The sequence below is a fragment of the Marmota marmota genome, unplaced genomic scaffold (genome assembly GCF_001458135.2).
Source record: "Marmota marmota marmota unplaced genomic scaffold, marMar, whole genome shotgun sequence".
NCBI lineage: Eukaryota > Metazoa > Chordata > Mammalia > Rodentia > Sciuridae > Marmota > Marmota marmota.
This window is the reverse complement of record NW_026000130.1, coordinates 2,691-17,943: the sequence shown is the minus strand read 5'-3', so window position 1 is coordinate 17,943 and position 15,253 is coordinate 2,691. Positions and strand designations below refer to the sequence as shown.

Sequence of the window (15,253 nt, the reverse complement as noted above, 5' to 3'; positions counted from 1 at the left end):
GTGATCCTCCTGCCTCAGCCTCCCAAGTTTCTGGGATTACAGGCATGTGCTACCATGCCAGGCCTAAATCTAGTTATTCTAAGATAGCCCTTTAAAAGCAATAGTTAGAACAAAATGTATTTAAATGCTGAATATGCACTCTAGTTTTTGTCTCAATTGAATTTGTTCTTTGAAGAAGTTCAAAGAACCAAGTAGTAAACTTTTCTCCCTATTAACATGTATAACTATAGTGGGGGGTGGGGCAAGCCCATTTCTCTATTAGCATGGATATTAGACAACTATTATTCTAATAAATTCTGTCCTGTTCTCATTTTCCAGGTCTTCTACTTATTTTGTTTCTTGTGCTCTTAAACAAGTATCAACTTATTCTTTTATATTATAATCTCTTTCTGGATCATCTCCTTCTTTTGTATTATAAAAATGTATCTGGGACTCTTCACTTTTTAAAAAATGTTAATGTTTGTTTAAAATCTGGATAGTAAATCTTATTGATCAATAAGTAAAATGAGAACTATCATTTGGAAAACAAATATGGAGAGCCACAAATTTCATTGTTAGATGCTACTTTTCAAAACCTTATTTTTAATTTTTCACACCTATATTTAATGATATACCTTGGCCTCATTCCAATTTAATTTTCTTGGGCAGTATTTGATGAAATGCACTGTATTATAAACACATAAGCATGAGAATTTGTTTATAGTAGCATATAGTTGCGCTTTCCTTTTTATTTGGAGCATAGAATTATGAAAGACATCTTTTGGGTAATTAAGCACTTACTGTATGCCAGTCACTATCCTAGGCATGGGCGTAAACCCACTCCTTTGGCTTTATTTTTTGACAGTTCTAGTGTTAAGTTTTGTCTCCATCTCAATGATTATACTTCAAGTAACCCACCTTACTGCTCAATTCTCCTATGTCATTTTCTTTTTCTTTTTTAAAAAAATATTTATTTTTTAGGTTTTAAGTAGACACAATATCTTTATTTTACATTTATGTGGTGCTGAGGATCGAACCCAGTGCCTCATGCCTGCTAAGTGAGCATTCTACCACTGAGCCACAACCCCAGCCCCTCCTATGTCATTTTCTTTCTGATAATCTCTAAATGTTATACCAACATAACATAGAGGAAGAGGTGATTTCTAGTTTAGGGTAGGAAAACAATATGAAAAGATAAATGACTCATATAAAATCATAACATAAATCAATGATCAGTATTGGACTGATCTGTTTTTTATGTTGTTTTTATTTTTATTTTATTTTTTGTTTTGCTGGGGGTTGAACTCAGGGCCTGTACATGCGAGGCAAGCACTCTCCCAACTGACCTATATTCCCAGCCCATTTTGGACTGATCTAAATCAAAACTCTAATTACATATATTTTTTAGTTGTCAATAGACCTTTATTTTATTTATTTATATGCAGTGTTGAAGGTCAAACCCAGTGCCTCACACATGCCAGACAAGAGCGCTACCACTGAGCCACAACCCCAACCCCCTCTAAAATATTTTATTAGTGCATTATGCATAGTATTATTATGCTATATTCATATGTGCACATGACATAATTTGATCTATGATCTATGATCAATTTGATTCCCTAGTACCTTCCTTTTCTCTCCCTTCCTACCTCCCAATCTGCTTGTTGTACTCTATAGATCTCCTTTCTATTGTTGCTTTTATTATTTTAGTGCATTATAGTCATACATTATGCTATATTCATGTATAAACATATATATAAGTATGAACAGTGAATAATATGAGTATATATATGACTCATATAGAATGTTCATACGTAGACATAACATAATTTGCTAGATTTTGTACCCAATACTTCCCCATGCCTTCCCTTCCTCCCTCTCTCGATCCTTTTCCTTTTTTCTATTGGTATTTTTATTTTCATGAGACCCCTTTTTTCTTATTCCCATCCCTCTCTGTAGCTTCCACTTATGAGAGAAAACATTTTTACCTTGAACTTTCTAAGTCTGGCTTATTTCAGTTGTCATTATCTTTTAATATAATTTTCTTTTCTTCTCTACATACTTGGATTTATTATCTAATATTAATTTCCATCTAAATATGAAGTATACAGGGAAGAAAAACTTGAGAATGAGACATATTTTTTTTCTTTTTTTTTTTCAGTGAGAGGGAGAAATAACAGACAAATGAGATTGAGATGTATGTTTTAAGTTGGTCAATAGGGATGGTCTCAATACTACCTCATAATTACTTTGAAGTAGAAAGAAGTAAAAAAGTAAGGCTAACTGATTTTGCAACCAGTTCAGTTTTGCTACATTGTAGACAGGGAATACTGCTAAATTGTCATCAAAATTGAGACTAAGATAATTATCAATGTAGGATTTATTTTTTATTTTAATTTTTTTAAATATTTATTTTTTAGTTGTACACAATACCTTTTGCCGCAGCCCGGCTGGCTGGGCAAAATAACCGGGGGGTGACGAATAACTTGTGTACGTTGATACAGCAGGAGTGGAAGCCGTTTATTGCAGGACAGGAGCAGTATTTATACATTCCACACAGCTTATCTAATTAGCATAAACTAGATACATCAGTCAACCAATCAGGAATCTCTACACCTAATGGCTCGGTTTTGTTACTTCTCAAACCACTCCCTCTGACATTTTGCCAGGCACCATCCAGACTTGTTTACGAACTTTAACATTCCCCTGGCAAAATGCCAGGTGTTATTTTGACTTGTTTACAGACTCTAACAACCTTTATTTTGTATATTTATTTTTATGTGGTGCTGACGATCGAATCCAGGGCCTCACACGTGCTAAGCGAGTGTTCTACCGCTGAGCCACAACCCCAGCCCGGATTTATTTTTAATAGATATTTAGAAATTAAAAACATTTTATAGGCCATACAACTAAATGAGTTATATAAATAAAACAAAGGAAATATCCTACTGAGCATGGACATTTTCAGTACTACATTCAATAGCTGAAAATAGATGGTATTTCTGTTTTTGTAGATCTCAGTTCAAAAATCTCTGAGAGGAAAAAAAAATGTTCTGGGTTACTGGATATTACCAAATGGTGAATAATTAAAATTTCACAAAGGTTGAACAGTTTTTTATAGTGGCTCACATTACCTATAAGACTGGATTCATTTCCTTAAAATAATTTATCTCTTTAAAAATTTTCCTGAAAATTTGTAGCAAATATTCAGTGTTATTTTAAGAAATACTATTTGTTTTTTTAAAAAAATGGACTTGTGCCAGAACAGAACATATATTAATCTGAAAATAATGCCTTTGGACAAGCAATTATTGTCACTTCTATGCCAAGAATTGATAGCTGGGTTTTCCTATAACAGATGTAATAATCAATCAATTAAAAATTAATCAATTGTAAAAAAATGAACTTGTGTAAAGAAAAAAAATCAATATTTAATTATTCATCAAATGTATGCCAGTATATTAAACAGAGGAGAGAAAAAAGATGCATTTCAGTGTTTTGGACTTGCTTACCTATTATTTGTAAAGTTGTATAAACATATTATAACATGTTGGGAGATGCCACTGAATCCTATATACTACTCTCACGTCAGAAATGAGCCTCAACTATTCAGACCTTATGAAAAATGAAAAGCTTACTGTCAAATTTTCCCATAGTTCTTTAAATTCAGGTGTAAACTTGTAGTAAATTCTGGAATAGGCTGAATAATTAAAAAAAAGATGTTGGGATTTTTAAAAAAATCATTAAATAAGAAAGAAAATATTAATTTAATATATTTCAAAGCAAAAAACATAAACTCGGCGGGGCTGCGGACTCCTCCCGCAGGAGGTAACTGTCAGCGCGCGAGGCGGTGGGCCGGCCCAGTCATATGACCGGCCGCCGGCGTCCCCGGCGCGGAGCACAGTTCCTTAGCCGCCGCAGCCCCGCCGCCGCCGCCGCTATGGCCCCGGCCGCTGCGGCCTCCGCGCCTGGCTGCGCGCTGAGCTGCCGGCCCCGAGCGCGCGGCCGGAGCTGCAGCGGCGGCGGCAGCATCATGGCCCCGACCCTACTCCAGAAGCTCTTCAACAAAAGGGGCAGCGGCGGCGGCACAGCGTCGGCGTCCGCCCAGGGCAGGGCTCCCAAGGAAGGACCCGCCTTTAGTTGGTCATGTTCAGAGTTTGACTTGAGTGACATTCGCCTGATAGTTTACCAGGACTGTGAGAGGAGAGGCAGACAAGTGTTGTTTGATTCTAAAGCTGTTCAAAAGATTGAAGAGATGGCAACTCAGAAAACAGAGGATGTCCCTGTGAAAACGTCAGCCAAGTGCTGCCAAGGAAGTAGCAGCAGCAGCAGCAGCAGCATCTCTTCCCATAGTTCTTCTGGAGGATCTTTACAACACACCAAGGAGCAGCTTCCAAAGTACCAGTACACAAGACCAGCTTCCGATGTCAACATGCTAGGGGAAATGATGTTTGGCTCAGTCGCAATGAGTTATAAAGGCTCCACCTTAAAGATACACTATATACGTTCTCCTCCACAACTGATGATTAGTAAAGTTTTCTCTGCTAGAGTGGGCAGCTTCTGTGGAAGAACAAATAACTTGCAAGACAGCTTTGAGTACATCAACCAAGATCCTCATGCAGGAAAACCGAACACGAATCAGCATAGTTTGGGTCCTGGTCGTGCCGGAAGTAACCTAGGTCTGCTGCAAGCATGCAGCAGCAAACTGCTGCAGGGGGCAGCTGAAGGAGGACCTCTCCGGCTCACCCGGAGTGCTTCTTTCTTTGCAGCACACAGCACCCCAGTTGATATGCCAAGCAGAGGACAGAATGAAGACAGGGACAGTGGCATTGCTCGATCAGCCTCACTAAGCAGCCTTTTGATCACGCCTTTCCCATCGCCAAGCTCCTCTACATCTTCTTCCAGCAGTTATCAGCGCCGTTGGCTTCGAAGTCAGACGACAAGTTTAGAGAATGGCATCTTTCCAAGGAGGTCCACTGATGAGACTTTTAGCTTGGCTGAAGAAACCTGTAGTTCTAATCCAGCCATAGTTAGGAGGAAGAAAATTGCCATAAGCATCATCTTTTCCCTGTGTGAGAAAGAAGAAGCGCAACGGAATTTCCAGGACTTCTTTTTTTTCTCATTTCCCCCTCTTTGAATCTCACATGAACAGGCTAAAGAGTGCAATTGAAAAGGCCATGATCTCCTGTAGAAAGATTGCAGAGTCAAGCCTCCGTGTCCAGTTTTACATCAGCCATCTGATGGAAGCTCTGGGAGAATTCAGAGGGACTATCTGGAATTTATATTCTGTTCTAAGGATAGCTGAACCAGTATGGCTTACTATGATGTCAAACACTTTGGAAAAAACCCAGCTCTGTCAGCGCTTTCTCAAGGAGTTTACACTTCTGATAGAACAAATCAACAAAAATCAGTTTTTTGCTGCCTTACTGACTGCAGTGTTAACCTACCACCTGGCTTGGGTACCAACTGTCATGCCTGTTGATCACCCTCCCATTAAGGCCTTCTCAGAGAAACGTACCTCTCAATCAGTGAACATGCTGGCCAAAACACATGCGTACAATCCTCTCTGGGCACAGCTGAGTGACCTTTATGGAGCTATAGGCTCTCCAGTAAGACTGACTCGCACTGTGGTGGTAGGGAAGCAGAAGGATTTGGTCCAGCGCATTCTTTATGCCCTGACCTACTTTCTCCGTTGCTCTGAGCTGCAAGAGAACCAGCTGACCTGGAGTGGGAATCACAGTGAAGGTGACCAAGTTATAAATGGGAGCAAGATTGTAACAGCCTTGGAGAAAGGAGAGGTGGAGGAGTCCGAGTATGTGGTAGTGACAGTGAGAAATGAGCCTGCTCTGGTACCCCCCATCCTACCAACAGCAATGACTGATAGAAGGAGCCCTGGGCCCACAGGGTTAGCTGGGACTCCAGAGGGCACTGACATTAGAGACCTGGATCCCAGACCTGACAAAGAAGGAAAGAAGAGGCCAGACCAGGGATCTGAGGCTTATAGCATGGGGTTCCAAGAGCCAGAATTAGACAGTTCTTGGAAACCTCATCCCCTTTGTGGGGATGAAGGAAGTGAAAAAGAGGCACCATATGATGTCCCTTCGAGGTTTCCCAGGTGTGCCATCCAGGGGCAGAAAAGAAGATCAGCCGGCCAGCTGCCAACGAGGAGCTGAAAGAGGAGATAACTAAGAAGCCTGGCCTTGCCCTTGTCCNATGTAACATTCCAGTAGGAAATGTTTCAGAGTTTAAGTCTAAGCACTGCAAGCTGTAGAGAGCAGAGTACACTAGGCTAAAGTCAGAACAAGGACTTTGGATTCCAGGTCAGAGTTTGCTTTTTAGAAAAGAAAAGTGAAATGAAGAAAGCCATTTTTGGCTGTAGCAGCTGTTTGCCATAAGATGTGAAAGAAAACTGCCTATTGGGAAGAGAGAGAGTGCTTTTGGGGACCCTCTGTTCTCATTTCTCCTCAGAGTTTACCTTGTTTCAGATGCAGCCACAGGTAGGTTAGAGATGGATTGCTGGTGCAATACACCCAAGAGTCAATGTAGCATCCTAATCCCATCAAGATGTAGTTTGTAGCAGCAAAGCATAGTCTGACGCCATATGTTTTATCATTATGATTTAGAGTTCTCAGCAGCCTTTTCAAGAGAGGCCATTTACCAAAGTTATTTCTATAAGCTCAAGAGTGTTTCTGTGGGTGAATTCTTCCAGCCAGAGCCACTTTCTTCCTAGAATAGTTTATACAAATGACTATTTATACTTTTAAAGACACTGCTGTCCCCATGAGAAATGAAACCTGCAATAATTCAGGATGGTCAGTGAAAGCAATTAGTTTGAACATTAAGAAAAAGGTTCATACATGGCCTAAATTTTTACATTATCATCTCTGTACCTCTTAATCCCTATGTCTTTTCAAAACATCTTCCCAGAAATTGACTTGACCATTTTATAAAACCTACCAAAGTAAAGAATTAGTAGTCCAATTCACTTAAAAAAAACCTTCAATTGTCTGTTAATATTAAAGAAACTTAGTTTACTGACCATGAAACAGTCTAAGTCCTGACATCCAGGATAAAGTAAAACACTTCAAAAATTTAAAAAATGATGGTCAAAAGACAGGAGCTAATGTAATAAGGCAAAACATTGTTAGCATTTCAGCCCTTTCTGTGAATCTTCTGTTCCTAAGAATATGAGGTGACCTCTTTTTTATGGGTTGGAATTAGTTCACATTTTATGTTTGATAAAATCCTGACCCTGTCCATAAGTTCGTCTCTCATTATGGTCTGTAATTATTTGAGAGCGTCTACAGCTGTTCCAATGGAGGTGAATGGCTGTACTGTTTATTTATTAGGAATAGGTCAGAACTGCTACCTTCCTCTTTCTCCTTTGTGCTGCGAAAGTAGATGGGTGCTTCAAGGTTCTGGAGATCTTTAATTTGCATTTTATGTCTTGGTTTCGCAAAATTGAAGTTTTCCATTTCCTTTTGCCTAACATTGGAGTTTGGTGTTTTCAGTTCTCTGGTTCCGTGACATCATTGTTTGCTGTTTGTTACGGAAGGAAAATGAACCCCACCTGTAGCTCGGCCCACTCAGCACTTGCTTTTCCTTGCATGTGAATAAATTGTCAAAGCTGTCATTACAGCTTTTCCGTCTGCACCAGCTTAAAGCATTCCCCTCTGGTTCCCTTCTCCTTGTTTACATGTTGTGGGCACCTTGCCTCAGTCACCACCTTCCAGGGTTTCATAGAAAATAACCTGATTCAAAATCAGTTCAGTTCTAATGTGGGCATTGTGGCGTGCTGAAAATCAGACCCTTACGGGGAAAATTGAGCTTTAAGTGACTGATTCTCAATCCCATACATAAAAAATCTAGCCCAGCTCCCCAATGCCTGCGAAAATTTAATTTGTCTCTTGATCTAATATTCCAAAACTCACTCTTAGAAAAACACCTATTGGGAAGCTACAAGTGGGTCACAGGTCGGGGTCGTCTCAGGATTCCTGTCAGAGCCGAATCCTCATATCTATCGCCTACAAAAACACACCAAGAATGTTGCTGCTCTTTTTTTAAAGCCTCCTTTAATATTTAACATGCAAGTCTTTGTCTTAAATTCAACCTCTTCCTAGAAGCAAAAAAGGAAAAAAATCTCATGGGATTGTGTTGAGAGACAACCGCTCGCACATCACAGACCACCCCGTGACTTCATTCTTGTCTCAGCTGAACAGTTGGAGGGATCCCACCTGCTCCCATGCCCACCTCAAGAAGAAAATAAAAATTAAAAAAAAATAAAGAAATCTACCTCAGTTGACAGGATTCCAACTTTAGGGTTTCTTCAACTTTTAAGTCTTACCTGTTGAGTGTAACTTTTGTGGCATCTTGCTTTCTCAAGCAAGCTAGTGAGGCATGACAGAGCAGAAGTATGTGAATGTTACTGTGATGGACCTCTTTCTATCATGTTGCAGTTTTATTTTTAATAAATTGATAAGTGATATGAATGTAAAGGTAATTGTGTATGTTTTAAACATGACAATGAAAATTTGAAATGTAGCTTCCATACTTGTGCATAATTCCAAAGTATTTATTTTTATCAGTGTTAAATAGCTTTTTGTACAGGCTTCAAATCCATTTTCTGAAGTGTGCTGTTTTTTAATGAAAGTAACTATAATGTTTTCACATCCCATGGAACTGCCATTTACACATTGCAACTTTTTAAACTGACCATATTTTTCAAAATTAACTTTTTTGGAGGGAGGAAATTTCCCCCTTGCTAAATGATACTAAACTGTTGTTTGGGCTCTTATAATTAGGTCCTCAGATTTTATAAAAATTTAGTCTGTAGCTTTTTAGGTTCTTCACTAGAGTTGGTTGTATATAAAGAATATAAAGTGACCCCAAAATTCTTTTAAATGTCTGGATTTTTCCACTAATATGTACTTTGGGGAGCATTTCATTCTTGCATACTTTCACCATTAAACTGAAGAAAAAAAAGTCTTTAGCTTTTCTTAGTTAATGTTGTTTTGTTTAATTCTTCTTGGGGGGGGGATATTTTAATATAATTTCTGCCTAAATCAAACTTCCCTCTGAATGTTAACTTTTAAATGTCAGAATTTGGTGAACCATATATCTAGGAAGTGAGATCGCAATATGCTTAAATTTGAGGCAGATAAGGAGAAAATTCTGGGAATTGTTATTGAAAGTCCATTAAGAGAAATTGATAGGACTTTATAATTTTGATGAGCTGAATAGATACCAATGTCAACGTGTGGAAATTTTTTCTTAAAACTTGTTCATGTATTATTTTGATCAATTTTTCTGTGGCATTTGGTGCAATAAACCTTTTGAATTTAAAAAAAAAAACATAAACTCATTCTGTAATTGAAAATAATTTTGACTTTGCTGGTGGTCCAAATTGAAATCAAACATTTATTTCTTGGCAACATTCAAGGTTGTTTAGATACCATAGAGAAAAGATACATAAGTATATTTTTACACTAAAAACCAGGATCAAACACTCATCTTTTATCCCTAAAAAAGTTTAGACTTTTATTTTATATTGTATTGTGTTTAACAGTGTGCCAGTACCTACATTTGTACTGATGAACCATTTTCCTTTTGTCTTTCTTGTCCCATTGATATCTTCTTTATGCTAAATAGAAACAAAACCCTTATTTTTCTCTTTTACAAGCTCATACCTTCTTGACCACAGAATTTCTTCTGAAGTCCCTGAAAGAGATCTAGGGAAGTGGGATAGGTGAGACAAGAATCTAGCAGTTAATACATAGAACATGCTCCAAATAGAGACAATTCCACTTGCAGATAGGAATTGGAAAAAGAAGACTTGAATAATCTAATTTTATTCTTAGTTATTTTGTTAACTATGTCTGGTTCATGTGTATAATGTTCCTTAAAATAACTACTATTTTACTTTGAATTTTTTAATATCTTTATTTTTTAAATTTATTTATTCGTTATGTGGTGCTGAGGATTGAACCCAGGGCCTCAAGCATGTGAGGCAGGCGCTCTACCACTGAGCCACAATCCCAGCCCCATTACCTTGAATTTTTGAAAAAAAAAAAAAACCAGCATAAATTTTAAGTGTATCTGACTTTCCATGCTTCCCTACACAGCTATAAAGAGTATAAAAATGGAGGCTATAGCTTAATTGTGGGGTTTTAATTAGTGGAACAAAATATATATAAATGAAATTTCTACCTCTGCTTCCTCCCTTTCCCTGTGTGTTTTCTTTTTATTCTCAATTCTAGCTCTTTAAGAAATCTTAAGAGTCTGAGGATGTAGTTCAATGGTAAAGTGCTTGCCTGGCATACATGAGGCCCTGGGCTCGATCCCCAACACCAAATACACACACACACACACACACACACAATCTTAAGATGATGAGCTTTCCATCGATTATGTCATGCATTTATATATTTCCTCTTTTTTAAAATTTTTATCTATTTTAAATTCATTTTAATTAATTATACATGATGGTAGAATGTATTTTATACATCACATATAAATGGAGTATAACTTCTCATTCTTCTGGTTGTACATGATGTAGAATCACACTGGTTGTGCAGTCATATATGCACATGGGGTAATAATGTCCAATTCATTCTACTATCTTCCCTATGCCCATGCTCCTCCTCCCCTCCCCTCTGCCTAATCCAAATTACCTCTATTCTTCCCTGACCACCCCCCCTTATTGTGAATTTGCATCCTCATATTAAATAAACATTTGGCCTTTTGTTTTTTGGGAATGGCTTATTTCACTTAGCATGATATTCTACAGTTCCATCCATTTACCTGCAAAAACCATAATTTCTTTTTTTAATATTTATTTTTTAGTTGTAGTTGGACATCATACCTTTATTTATTTATATGTGGTACTGAGGATCGAACCCAGGGCCCCATACGTGCTAGGCGAGCACTCTACTGCTGAGCCACAATCCTAGTCCCCCCAAAACCATAATTTCATTCTTCTTTATGGCTGAGTAATATTCCATTGTGTATGTATACCACATTTCCTTTATTCATTCATCTGTTGAAGGGTATCTAGGTTAGTTCCATAGTTTAACTATTGTGAGTTGAGCTGCTATAAACATTGATGTGGCTGCATCACTGTAATATGCTGGTTTTAAGTCCTTTGGGTATAGACCGAGGAGTGGGATAGCTGGGTCAAATGGTTGTTCCATTCCAAGTTTTCTGAGGCATCTCCATACTGCTTTCCAGAGTGGTTGCACCAATTTGCAATGTATGAGTGTACCTTTTCCCCCATATCCTTGCCAAAATATAATGATGCTTGTATTCTTGACAATTGCATTCTGATTGGTATGAGATGAAATCTTAGTGTAGTTTTGATTTGCCTTTATCTAATTACTAGAGATGTTCAATATTTTTCATGTATTTGTTGATTGATTGTGTTTCTTGTTCTGTGAAGTGTATATTCATTTCCTTGGACCATTTAGTGATTGGGCTATTTGTTTTTTTGGTGTTAAGGTTTTTGGGTTCTATATATGTCCTGGAAATTAATGCTCTATTTGAGGTGCATGTGCTAAAGTTTTTTTTCCATTCTGTAGGCTCTCTCTTCACATTCAAAGCATTCACAAAAAAGCATTCAAGGTTGTTTAGATACCATAGAGAAAATATACATAAGTATAATTTTACATTAAGATCAGGATCAAACACTCACCTTTTTATCCCTAAAAAAGTTTAGACTTTTATTTTATATTGTGTTGCATTTAACAGTGTGCCAGTACCTAAACAGTATCTGTTTCCTTTGCTGAGAAGAAGCATTTTAGTTTGACTACATCTCATTTATTGATTTTATTTATCATGTATTTATTGTCTCTTGATTTTACTTCTTGTGCTTTAGGAGTCTTGTTAAGGAAGTCAGTTTCTAAGCCAATGTGGTGAAGTTTTGGGCCTACTTTTTCTTCTGTTAAGTGCAGAGTCTCTATTCTAGTGCCTAAATCTTTGATCCACTTTGAATTGGGTTTCATGCGGGATGAGAGGGGTTTAATTTCATATTGCTACATATGAATTTCCAGTTTTCCCAGCACCATTTGTTGAAGAGGTTATCTTGTCTCCAATGAATGTTTTGGTGCCTTTGTCTAGAATGAGTTAACTGTATTTATGTGGGTTTGTCTCTGTGTCTTATACTCCATACCATTTTTCCATGTGTCTATTTGGTGCCAGGACCATGCAATTTTTGTTACTATAGCTCTGTAATATAGTTTAAAGTCTGGTATTGTGATGCCTTCTTCTTTAATCTTCTTGCTAAAGTTTTCTTTGGCTATTCTGGGTCTCTTATTTTTCCAGATGAATTTCATGACTGCTTTATCTATTTCTATGAAGAATGTCATTGGGATTTTAAATAGGAATTGTATTAAATGTGTATAGCATTTTTGGTAGTATGGCCAATTTAAAATTTAAACTTTTTTTAGTTGTAGTTGGACATTTATTTATTTATTTTTATGTGGTGCTGAGGATGGAACCCAGTGCCTCAAATGTGCTAGATAAACACTCTACTTCTGAGTCACAACCCCAGCCCCAGTATGGCCATTTTGACAATACTAATAATACTGTCTATCTAGGAGCATGGGAGATATTTCCATCGTCTAAGGTCTTCTTTAATTTCTTTCTTTAGTGTTCTATAGTTTTCATTGTAGAGGTCTTTCCCCTCTTGTTAGATTGATTCCCAAGTATTTTATTATTTTCTTTAATGCTATTATGAATGGAATAGTTTCCCTAATTTCTCTTTCATTGGGTTAATCACTGATGTATAGGAATACATTTGATTTATGGGTGTCTATCCTATATCCTGCTACTTTGTTGAATTCATTTATTAGTTCTAGAATTTTTCTGGTTGAATTTTTTTGATCTTCTAAGTATTGAATCATGTCATCCATAAATAGTGATAGTTTGAGTTCTTCTTTTCCTATTAATATCCTTGTAATTTTTTTCTTCTTTCTAATTACTCTTGCTACAGCTTCAAGGACAATGTTGAATAGAAGTATGAAATAGGGCGCCCTTGTCTTGTTCCAATTTTTAGAAGGAATGCTTTCAATTTTTCTCTAATTAGAATGATGTTGGCCTTGGGTTTAGTGGCCTATTTCCTCTCTTCATTGAACAGTTTTTACTAACATTTATTCAACACTGACCTGGGGGAATGAGGGAAATAAAGATAAAACAGATAGAGGCAAGAGGATTTCTGATTGAGAATTTATATTTCAGAAAAATTTCAGGTAAAGCTCTGTTTACTGGTTTAGGACCATATTTTAAGGAACATTGATCTGAAATGTTTAGAACAATGCCTGGCACATAATATACTCAAAGAAAATGTTGACTATTCATATCTTTATTTTTTTTATCTGTTGGCTCTTTAATCTGTCTGTACCAGCCAGTTGTGCATAGGATGACATAAAGTGAGCATAAAGATGTATTCCTCCTCTCAAGAAGATCACAGTTCACTAGAAAGAGTTCCTTCTTAAAATAAAACATGTATAACAGTTTTACATGGACTAAAATAGCAGTGCAATATGCAGAGAATATTAACTAGCTTGATGAATTTATTTTACTAAATGACTACCTGTATGACCGACTCAAATTGATCATTTTAGGCATATCAAATGATAAAAACTTAGATGACTTAGACTTCTAAATAATAGCATTTACATTTTAAGTTGTCAATGCAACTTTTCCTTGGTGATTTTTCCATAGTAGGAAATAAAATTTTAAACATAGTTTAAGTAAAGTCAAGTGTGAGTATTTAGAAATCTTAGAAGTTGTTGCCCTATTGAAGAAGATGACTATTTCTAGTTATGAAATTTGAGGTGATGTTTACATTATTTTCTTTGTACTTTATATATGCTTGTATTCTTTAAAATTATACAGACCTACCTAACCTATCTCCTTACACACATTCTGAGTCTCCCACCATTCCAATGCCCTCTCCCACTACATACTTTCAGAAATTGAGTCTGATCGTGTCATTCTTTTACCTAAAAATTTTCAGGGCTTTTAAAATAAAAGTCAAAGTTCTTCATATGACCTGCAAGGCTTGTATGATCACTGTCTGCCTTCCTCCAAAGAATGACTCTCATTCCCACAGTTCAAGTTCCATGAAGATTCTAGAACATGCAGATTCATCTTTGCACTGGAAAATTCTCTCCCAGAATCGGAGAGAATTTAGGGACACTTTGCCAAGCTAACTCCAGTTTATCCTACATTTCTCTGCTTAAATATTTACTTCTCCAGGAAACTTTCCTGACAGAATCCCCCCTTGCCCAACTTAGATTTTTCCTTTGGTTTAGTGTTCTCAAGGTACTCCTGCTTCTTCATAGCAATTAGCAAATTTGTAATGATGTAGCTATGTGTGCTACTTTTGGTTTAATGTTGGTCTCCTCTATTAGTCTGCATGTTTTTTGAGATCAGGGTCCATCCGTACTTTTTCATGTAGGAATTGAAGGAACTATTGAAATAATGCAATAGATTTCACTGTGGTTGTAGAAATCAATTTTATGCAATAATCAACATAACCACAAGGTGTCACTAAAGCTTTAGTCCTTTGCAATGAAATTATAATCCTGAAATTTTCTGATTTGAATTCTAGTTTTTCTTTTCATCATAGATTTGGTAATTATTTCTATGTATATTCTATTACTCATGAGGATATCTTTAAATTAGTGTATATGTACAGAAGCAAGGATTTTACAGACATCAGTTCCCTTTCTGTCTGGCCAGACCCCTGAAGGACAGTAGACAGCTCTGACAACTCTGGGGGTCGAGCATGGGTGGAGGGATCCTGCCATTGCAAGAGCTCCTAGCTGTCAAATCCAACACTGCGGTCCTCACCAGAGCAAGGCTAGACACAAATGCTAGCTCACACTTTCACTGCAGAAAAGGAAGGACAGAATGTCCTGTTCCAGGCTCAGCAATGGATCCTTTCTGGGAGACTGGGACATTACTTCCACCCTCCACATGCCTGGTCTCTTGAAGATAATGCTGTCAGCTGCAGCTTTCATGGATTCTTGCAGCCCAGACTGCAGACCCAGCCAACAGATGCCTTGTAGGGCACAGGGGCAGGGAGTTGCCCTTGCCAGCTTCCAGCACCCCAAGAACCCTGCCCAGGGAAGACTGTGATCACAGCCCCTGGAGACAGTGGCCAAGTGGTAGCTGGGTAAGCAGAGCACCCTGCAGAGAGAGAACATCAGAGGGGGCACCCCCAGGTCACTGGAAGAGCACAGTCTTCCTTTAGATCCCTGGGGGGCCCACAGCA

At 37.6% G+C, this 15,253-nt stretch overlaps 1 protein-coding gene across 1 annotated transcript; it reads left to right on the top strand.

Moving 5' to 3' along the window:
• Positions 1-3,775: 3,775 nt before the first annotated feature.
• LOC107154575 (folliculin-interacting protein 2-like) lies at positions 3,776-6,185 on the top strand. Its single transcript, XM_048784904.1, is given in 2 exon segments — positions 3,776-5,089; positions 5,091-6,185. Coding segments are annotated over 2 exon segments (2,304 nt in total). The 5' UTR covers positions 3,776-3,847; the 3' UTR covers positions 6,153-6,185.
• The last annotated feature ends 9,068 nt before the right edge of the window (positions 6,186-15,253 follow it).